This window comes from Dermacentor silvarum, unplaced genomic scaffold (genome assembly GCF_013339745.2).
Source record: "Dermacentor silvarum isolate Dsil-2018 unplaced genomic scaffold, BIME_Dsil_1.4 Seq1013, whole genome shotgun sequence".
NCBI lineage: Eukaryota > Metazoa > Arthropoda > Arachnida > Ixodida > Ixodidae > Dermacentor > Dermacentor silvarum.
In genome coordinates, this window is record NW_023605448.1 from 44,186 (window position 1) to 54,215 (window position 10,030).

Here is a 10,030-nt window from a genome sequence, read left to right on the forward strand (position 1 = left end):
TCGTGAGAGGAGCCTGGCTTATACATGACTGATCTCTGTGGTGGCAATACAATGTCTCTACATTGTTTCAATGCTATCGTATTAGCATCGGCATCATCGTGAAATGGGTTGTGCCAGAATTTTTCTTTCTAAATTTATTCCCCTGTACCTATGTGCCACAGCTGAGCTCCTATCTCACCATTAGTCGATCTCACCTGAAGTAATGTATATATAGTCTTAGCTATAATTTCTAATGAGCATGACTAATTCTCACCAAGAGTAACAGCCGCTTCAATTCCTTCACAATCTGCAACTGCATTATCAAATATGTTATAGTGAATCTGAGAAGTCTGCCACAACTGAGGATCGAACATGTTTTCAGTTTCAAGCAAACCATGCCAGTCAATTTCATGAAAGTGGCATTACAGAATTCACAGGCATTCAATTGCACAATGCATGCTTATAGGCAATTTTATATTCAGTTCATGGCAGTTGCCATCTTGGGCTGTCGTAATCTAAATTTTGTGCATAGTGACGTCAAGTTTACTTAATCGTGGAACGTTAAAAACACCTGTGCACTGACTCTAGGTTGTTACAACCAGAAAAGTGGGAATGTGAGCAGCCATGGTGAGGGTGCCCCAAAGCTCCAGTAAATAGGGTGCCTGGATGCGCTCACCCCCCCCCTTCACCATTCAGTGCAGAGTAAGGACAACTGCGTCATTTGCAACTGAACAGAAGTTACAAAAAAAGAGCTCGATAGAAAAATTTACCTTATTTTCCATTAATTGTACATAATGACGGGAGTCTGCAGTCAGGCATTCCACTCACTAAGGCACATGGAAACAAAACAGGAAAACAAAAATGAGTAGCTCATGAAAAATTAAGCCCTCGAACATGCAATATACATCCATCACCTGTGCACCATCAGCCCGATTACAACTTTTCTATTACTGTGCAAATATAGCTGTAGCCATTTGCCTTTGCACACTCAACTTCTTTCAGTGGTTTATGTTTTCAATTCATTAGATATCTTTAGTGGCACACCTAATTTTTTTTTTAGAAGCTCAATCACCACATACCTGTGATGCTTTGTTTCCCAAGCACCAAATAATGCCAGCAACCTCATCACTTTATCATGGCAATCTCCTAAAAGTTGTCACAATTTTATTTGGTCGTTTTGACAAGATTGCCAAGCTGATTAAACATGAATTGCACTGAATCCTTCTATATAATCTCAACTCATTCCTTGATCAGCACCAGTATATCAAGCTTTAAGTTGACAACTTGAAGCATCACTTTCCTATCCTTCAGGATAGGTAGGTTATCTTTATGTTTGCTTGGATTGTTACACATTTTTGATGGCAAGTGCCATGAACACTTCCAGATTTTGTGAGAACTTTCATTTTTCAACTTCTATTTCATCAGTGACTCCACCACACCTACCGGTGTGATAGTTTTCTTTACATACAAGGAGTATGTTATACTTTCACAAGCATCATCAAAATGTGGTTCACGTTCAAGGCATTCACCAGGGTAAAGCAACATTTGGTGGCAGTTGCAGCAAATAGAGCACTGTAACAATCAGAAAAGCAACCAACCTGCAATTGTACAGCAAAATCCCATTTTTGCAGCTACTCTGATGCCATTGCTGTAATATAATATGTAGAAAACAGACAGCCTAAGCTAATGATCAAAGAACCGCTCAGTGACAACAGAAATTCAGACATGTGATCAAACAACCACTCAGCGATCCACAGATCCAGACGTGATGCTGCAGCAACTGTGGAATTCCTTTCATGTGTTTTCACAGTACACCCATGTGCACAAGAAATCTAACACTATAGGGTATACCATTTGGGCAGCTGCTTTGGTGCTGCTACCACTGTCAAAGTCCTGCACCCCTCAGTCAGTCAATGGGCACTAAAAGTACTGGATTTGCATGTAAGTAACACGACCACAAATATGATGCAATGAGCGGCTTTTGGTCTCTCCTAAAAAAAAAAAAAAAATTATTGTGATTATATGTGTCACGAACCTGAATATAATGCGAGGCGCGTCCTGAGGCTGGAAATTTCAAGGAAAAAAAAGGCAATATCCGTGAAAGTGAGCCATCAGGTATATGGTGCGTCCTTCTACATTGAGCTTATTCCAATGACAAAATTCAGTGAGGCACAGCCACCAACTCCACACCCCTCACCACACATTCGTGCTGAGCCCCAACCCACACGATGGACCCCCCATGTCTCAAGTGAGCAGCGAGTGATAATCCATACAGCTTGTTTGAAAGCAGAAACAAACATAAGGGTTCTGCAAACGCCACATTCGAGTTGAGGCTATATTCACAGCATAGCTGGAGTGCACGCTTGCTTGCTTAACGCATACTTGCTGTAGAGACTACCATCATAATAAACATGCACGGCATTGTTGACATTGTAGCATCGCCTCAGCGGGTCAAGATACGATTTGTTGCCCTTTTTGCACAAAAGCACGCGTCTCAATTGTGCGAAATTAGGGCACCACAGCTGCACCACAGCTGCACCACTCGTTTCAAGCACAGTACTCAAACCACACATTCAGCGCTGAACCGTGGGCGGTCGACGCAGTCACATTTTTGTGACTTGTAGAGAGCAGCACATCCCTCGACGTCCGTTATGTAAAGGCGGACACGGCGACGCCACATCGCGGTTCGCTGAACTGCGCTGCCGTGGTGGGCTACGCCACTTCGACATTTCAATCGTCACCACCTCCAGCCACCACATCAAGGAACACGGATCACACAACGCAGGTTCTGTATTGCCAGAGCTCACTGAGGCCAAAGCCGCACTGCCACACAAGCACTACTCACGGATTTCCGCCAAGTAACACAGAACCTACAACCAATACACAAGCAACGCAAGCACCCGCAAGCACAATCACACACGCAAGTTGAACAACGCGCGGTCGGCGCGGGCCAGAGAACGATCACGCCGAGAACGAACACGACTGTGACGTCGCATGCCGTCGTCGCTTGGCGCCACCATCGCGCCTTCTCAAAAGGCTCAAAAGCCCCTAAATGATCGTGTCCCTAGGTGCCTAGGATCGAGTCACGTGAGGGATTTTTGTACGACATTTAGACGCACGCTGCGTAGGTAGGTAGGATCGGATAGAACTGTAACCGTGATGCAACCCTAGCAGGGGTAGACGGGGTAGAGCTCTAGCTGCTCTAGCAGGCCGTTTATTGCATGGGCGAGGGCACGGTAGCGCAGGCTTAGTGGTACGAGATTGGTGCTGTCGTTGTAATTTTGCAAACTTATGTGCGTTGCAATGCATTTCACTAAGAATATTGTTCGAAGGTAAAACATCTGAAGTTCTTGTTCGCTAGTATATTGCCGGGATTATGGTTCTGGAGCTGTTTCGTCAGATTCGGTGAGTTCTAAACATGACTAAACCTCACGGAACGCCTCCAACCACAGCTCTTGTTCTAGGTTCTTTAATAGCAGACATTAAGTTTGTTCGTGTAACCTGCACGTTCCTTTAGGCTCTTAGAAAGAACTGCGTAGCGACCCGCTGGGAAGATGGCCAATAGAAGCTCGGACCGAGAGAAGAAAGCTTTACAGGACGAAATCTCGTATCTGTCACGTAAGCATTTTGTAAACCTTGAGCAGCGGCTGCTTATGTCCAGCCACAGCTCAACGAAGAAACTAAAGAGAAATTGGATCTTTATTGTATACTATAATTTTGCGGACTATTCCCAGGTTTGATTGCTCGCCATCAACGCATGCCAAAATCACGTGGAGGTGCGCAAATAAGGAATTCTAACCGCTACACAAAAGTCAACGCACGTGATGCTCAGGCCCGGAGCAACGTGGGCTCGCCAAGGAATCTTGCCAGAGCTCTCGACGTGAGCACGCCAAGTACTACCAGTGTCAGAAGCATAGACAACGTCTGTTCTCACGCGACGCATTATGGGCCCACTACACAGAGGACCCCACCACAGAGCACAAGGAGGAGGTCTTTGTCAACTGTTGTGCACAAGAGTAGGTACACACTGAAGAAGCTTCATACTGGACTCGCTTCCGCAGAGAAGCCAGCGTTTAAACCCACAACAGTGCCCCCGAAAACAGTGCAAAGTACCCCACCAGTTATTGGCACCAGCACACAACTGTCACACTACGGGTCCTTGAGGCGACCTTCAGCCGGGAAATACGTCTATTGCAGGAAGAATGCAGTGAATGGAACTGGACTGCTTACTGCATGTTCTGTGACACGGCCAACTGGCTCCACTGGGAGAACACCTAGACAACTTGTGTCAACCTACAAGCTTGTCCGGAACAAATCAAAAGTTGCTACACCAGTCAAGAGTCCAAGTTCAAACCTCACTTGTATTGGTGCCAGGCGCATTGTGAAAAAGTATAAGGTGAACAATGTAAATAGGTCAAGAGCTCCACTGCAGAGGCCACTTCGATCTCAGTACGGTATGTTTCATTCACTGAAAAACTTGAATCCACTTGTTCTGCAATGTTGGAACCGAGGTTGGTTTTTATTGCTAACAGTTAGTATTGCTGTTTTTTTTTTGTGTTGTCTCGTGACAGTGTTTTCCTCGTTACTATTGTATGCAGTAAAGCTCCTTAAATGCAGTAATAGTGCAGCACAATAACTAAAATACCACTGATGCAATGCTCAGCAGTTGTGATTAGGTTTGACACTTGGCATGTGATGCAAGTGAATCTGGTGAATGAGCTTTTGTAATGAGTGACAAGGGTGTCGATGTCTCTGGTTCACAAGCAAGCAAAAAAAAAGTATTGAAAGCTAATCTTTTACACCATACTTGGCTTTCTGATGTTACCATTCAGGAAACTCGGCAGCTGTATCAAGCATGAAGCTGTCTTGGCCCCCGTCTTACTCAACCACCCATTACTTCCATGGTCAGAAAAGGAAAAGCTCTGGGTAATGTAGCCTTTTGAAATTAAAAGCCATATTAATGTGCGCCCTTTGTTGCATTCTCATCTACTGTTTGATTTTCTTTATCACAGCAAGCCTACTTCGAGTGCAGGTTCATCTCAAGCCCACTACATAAAGATAGGAAATATTACATACAGAGCTTCAAGAAACAAACTTTCTAGAACATTCAAGAGATCTCTCTCGTGTAGCCCTGTTTCTCACAAAGGTGAACAAGTGTGTTTTGTTATGGGATTTAGTAATTGCCATGACTTTTTTTATTTTGCCCCTTAATATATATTTCTGCTTCACAGCTTCCCCTCGTCATGAGCGAGTACTAGCAGTGCGAGGCTCTGTCTACAAGATGGATGCTGCTGGGAAAATGCTTCGCCGCATCTCACAGCCACAGCGCAATTCAGAGCAGACAAATGGGCGAACTCGAATTGATGTTGGTGGAAAGACCTATATTGAATGGGAACCAGGAGTGCTTTCTCAAACACCATCTGCAGAGACAAGAACTTACCTCAAGTTGAGTGATCTCACAAATCCTCTGTTAACTAGTTGTTGATGTCCTTGCCTCTTTTTTTTTTTTCATTTTCAGTCGAACGGTTAACCGCAGCATTCACAGGGTACGGAATGTCGACAGCAGCCGGAAGCTAAAGCAGAAATCATATTGTATGTTCTTCAATCGATTTGGGCACTGCAATAAGGGTGGCAAATGTGCATACATTCATGATCCTGAAAAAGTGGCTGTTTGCACAAGGTGAGCATGTAGGCAAGCGTATGTTGCCTTAATGTAACGTCTATTCCACAAATGTAGCCCACTGTGACATGGCGAAAGTAACCATGAGGTTTTGTGTAATGTCACTGCCTCCAGCACTGACCTAGAGGCCAGAGTGCCTTTACTACAAGGTCATATCGGGCCCATGCCCTTATCCCAGCACTCACAATTGTGGCAGTGGTCTGCACCTTATATTAGCACAGCCAGTAGTATCGTCTCATTGTAATGTGGTGTTGGTCATGTTATGTATTATTCAAATTTTCTGAACATATACTCTATAATCCTTAAACTATGGAATGTTTCAAAGGGAGACAGTCTTGTGCATCTTCCCGTTCTATTGCTGCTCTATCGGAACTAGAATCGCCAGGAGGCAGTAGGACAGTTTGAGTGGGCAACTAAATAATGCTGTTGCTGTCCAGTAGGGATGCCATGAAAGTGTCTGAACAATTCGAATGATACTCTGTCAATGAGTGCTAATGCCCGAGGCGCCCAGGTCAGCTATGTCCATGGCCGTGCACATTCTTAGGAGCATGTGCGCTCCTACGTTCTAGCACGCTGATGCCCAGTCAGGTTAGATGCTTGAGATGTGTGCCTCAAAATGGGTTTGAATTTGATGACGTAAAGTGGCAGCATGACCTACAACTGTGTCCTCCACCCACTAAGTTGAGCATTGCAATGCTGCTGTTGGCACTTGCTCTTTGCACCTTTTCTGCAGATCAAAATTTTTTCTTCGAGCGCAGCCAAGGGAATTTCATTGATCAAACATTGTCCATTGTGCATTGCCACAAGTATGACACTTGGGGTGGGATGATGATGATAAAAACTTTTATTCAAAATAAGAACCTTAGGTTACGGGAAGACATGGTCAGGTCCCTAGTCCGGGACATGGTTGGCAAAAGCCGCTGCCCGTGCTATTTCGATGAGGGCTCGTTGCTCCTCGAGATCCGAGCTAGACAGGGCCGCCTCCCAGCCCTCCCATGTTGGCCGATTTATTATGGCAATACTGCTATTTTTATGACAAGCCTATACTATATGGTATAAGTCTGCCTTCTGGCCACAAAATTTGCACTCCGCCGAAAAAGACTCAGGCTCTATGGCGTGAAGCCTAGATGGAATATTAAATGTCATAGTTTGTAGCCAGTAGAGGTGAGACTCTTCTGATTTATTAAGATCCCTAGTGGGCCCCAGCAGGGTGAAGGAATTTTACTTCTGAATGTTGTGACTTGTCAAAAATCTTATTAGTCCTTATTCATCTTGTTCTTATAACCAGAGGATGGGGAAGTCTGTTAAATGACAGGGAAAATCAAGAAACTTAACCAAACTCAATGCAGCAGAGACCTGCAAGTGATTTGTTAATGTACAGTCTGTTTCACACTTAGGGGAAAACTCGGAGTGCCTTGCAAGGCGGCAAGGCGCTCAGAGTTTTCCCCTAAGTGTGAAACAGACTGTACAAGTAGCATTTACCTTGCAGGAGTCGTTCGCATTGTTTTGTCTCGTGGTGTATGTGTAACTGTTTGTAAAATTTGTACATGCTTTAGAAAATGCTAAAAATCAAACTGCAGGGAGGCATTTTTCTAATGCTGATTGTAGATGTGTGTTTGCTAGGTTTGCATGAGCAGTGCTTACATATTTCGAGCACTTAAAGGCAGCTGAGATGTCCTCCCTCACACAACAGTGCATAAAGTTTTATTGAAAACAGCTCTGAGAAGATACAATTTTTGTTTGTCTTTTAATGATTTCCTTTCAGATTTCTACGTGGTACCTGCAAGGTGTCTGATTGCCCATTTTCCCACAAGATTGCACCAGAGAAGATGCCAGTGTGTTCCTTCTTTTTGAAAGGGCGATGCACCAATGACCCTTGCCCCTATCGACACGTCAAAGTCAACTCAAAGGCAGCAGTGTGCAAGGACTTCGCTGTTCATGGATTTTGCGCTGGTGGAATCAAGGTAAGACTATTAAAAAGTATGATTGTAGGAAAATACCGATACTACATTGCATTTCACAATACCAGCACCAAGTTGTTTTTACAAGTGGTAACTCGTAGATTGACGAGACCAGCATAATGTTGTTTGAAGCCACTTTGAGCTATGCAGCATCTTTTAAAATGAAGTTTCTTTGCCTAGCACTCCACAGTTTGGTGTGTTGTCAGAGTGGTCATCATTTGTCTTGCTGAGTTGGAGCTGTAGCTACTCAAGCCACCATACTGTCGCTGTCAGAGATGCAATCAATTTCGCGTGACTTGGCCCCATCCACGTCTGTATATCTACAGCTGACAGCATTTCTGGTGCTGTGTCAAGCTCGCTATCTTTGCACAATGCCAGGAACACTTTTTGCCATGTACTTTGATTAGTCCAGTGCCGACTCATGTTGAGATCTCGCAAAGGTGATAGTATCACCGAAAGTGATCGCTCGAGAAGATTGCCCTTGGATAAAACTTACCTTTGTTCTGCAAGGTATCACCACAGCTGGTAGCTGCCATGGTAGCTTAGCAGCTATGGTGTTACGCTGCTAAGCACGAGGTCACAGGATCAAATCCTGGCTGCAGCGGCCGCATTTTGATGGGGTGATTTGCAAAATCGCCTGTGTACTGGAGCATTCGGTGCATATTAAGGAACCCCAGTTAGTTAAAATTAATCCAGAGTCCTCATTATGGTATGCCTCATAATCAGATTGTAGTTTTCAATCAATCATTTTCACAGACAGAGGAGCGGTGAATAAAAGCTACCATTCGGCAGCTTGACGAGCCCGCTGCCCCCATTACAAGGGTTCACAGCAACACAGACATAATTATATATTACATTAAAATAAACACACAAATAAAAATTGCATCAAAATAAGTGCATAATTAGAGATCACATCGTTAAAGTAACAAGATGGCAAATATAATCACAATGCACATAGTATCATCATCAGTCTATATTTATCTCCACTGCAGGACGAAGGCCTCTCCCTGCGATCTTCAATTACCCTTGTCTTGCACTAGCTGATTCCAACTTGCGCCTGCAAATTTCCTAACTTCACCCCACCTAGTTTTCTGCCGTCCTCGACTGCGCTTCGCTTCTCTAATAGCCATTCTATAACTCTAATGGTCCACCAGTTATCCATCCTATGCATTAGATGGCCTGCCCAGCTCCATTTTTTTCTCTTAATGTCAATTAGAATATCGGCTATCCCCGTTTGCTCTCTGATCCACACCGCTCTCTTCCTGTCTGTTAACGTTAGGTCTAACATTTTTCGTTCCGTCGTTATGCTTGTTATGCATTCCATGTTATGCTTATGTACAGCTATATATAAAGGTAAACAAAATGAAGATAACAGGGTTGTTGCTGGCACAAAGCTTTTATTTCCAATAAGTACAACATCCAGCCATTGATTCATGTGCTTCACCTCATGTGCAACGGCTCAACTTCACCTGCTTCGTCCTCTGCTGCTTTCCTGCCTTGTCACAGACTGATCCAGCGTTTTCATGAGTTTCCGCGGTCATAGACCGAGATGTGTTCATGTTTACCTGTGGGCACGTGACACCGTGCTTGTTTATTTAGTTAGTAAGCGAATATTTACAACTTTGTACGGCCGGTAAAACTACTATCCTTACTAACTATAGCTGTCTACTAATCTGCTATTGCAATCAATCGATGCTTCTTTCGCATTTTGGACGAAGCTGCTACTTTTTTTTTTAGATGAGTTTAACGAATTTCTCTGCACACATGTAAACAGAGGCACTCGACTAGGTAACATTGATTAGGTAACAAGACTAGGACACATTGATTGGGAGAAAAGAAAAGTGCACAATCATTGTATTCTATCGGTGCTAACATGATCATCATCATCATCAGCCTATATTTATGTCCACTGCAAGATGAAGGCCTCTCCCTGTGATCTGCAATTACCCCTGTCTTGCGCTAGCGTATTCCAACTTGCGCCTGCAAATTTCCTAACTTCATCAACCCATCTGGTTTTCTGCCGACCTCGACTGCGCTTCCCTTCATATCCATTCTGTAACCCTAATGGCCCACCGGTTATCCATCCTACACATTACATGGCCTGCCCAGCTCCATTTCTTCCGCTTAATGTCAACTAGAATATCGGCTATATCCCCGTTTGTTCTCCGATCCACACCGCTCTCTTCCCTCCTCTTAATGTTAGGCCTAACATTTTTCGTTCCATCGCTCTTTGTGCGGTCCTTAACTTGTTCTCGAGCTTCTTTGTTAATCTCCCTTGCGTTAGCACTGTTAGAATGCAATGATTGTACACATTTCTTTTCAGTGACAGTGGTAAGCTTCCATTCAGAATTTGGCAATAGTATCTATACTACTAGTATCTATACTACACATGGTATCTATACTACTAAAT

General features: G+C 44.0%; 1 protein-coding gene across 1 annotated transcript; it reads left to right on the plus strand.

Moving 5' to 3' along the window:
• The first annotated feature begins 3,103 nt into the window (after nt 1-3,103).
• Nucleotides 3,104-7,755, plus strand: LOC119434345 (zinc finger CCCH domain-containing protein 3-like). The gene is made up of 8 exons (XM_037701512.2): nt 3,104-3,384; nt 3,497-3,597; nt 3,714-4,433; nt 4,812-4,905; nt 4,992-5,125; nt 5,211-5,424; nt 5,498-5,659; nt 7,425-7,755. Exons 2-8 carry the CDS (start codon nt 3,534-3,536, stop codon nt 7,738-7,740), a joined length of 1,704 nt encoding a protein of 567 aa, XP_037557440.1. The 5' UTR covers nt 3,104-3,384; nt 3,497-3,533; the 3' UTR covers nt 7,741-7,755.
• The last annotated feature ends 2,275 nt before the right edge of the window (nt 7,756-10,030 follow it).

Excerpts from the sequence above, each read along its gene's own strand:
- LOC119434345 (XM_037701512.2), top strand. The coding sequence starts at position 3,534 with ATGGCCAATAGAAGCTCGGACCGAGAGAAGAAAGCTTTACAGGACGAA. Across the intron at positions 4,906-4,991 it reads CAGAAAAGGAAAAGCTCTGG|CAAGCCTACTTCGAGTGCAG; the intron begins GTAATGTAGCCT and ends TCTTTATCACAG. Across the intron at positions 5,660-7,424 it reads AAAGTGGCTGTTTGCACAAG|ATTTCTACGTGGTACCTGCA; the intron begins GTGAGCATGTAG and ends ATTTCCTTTCAG.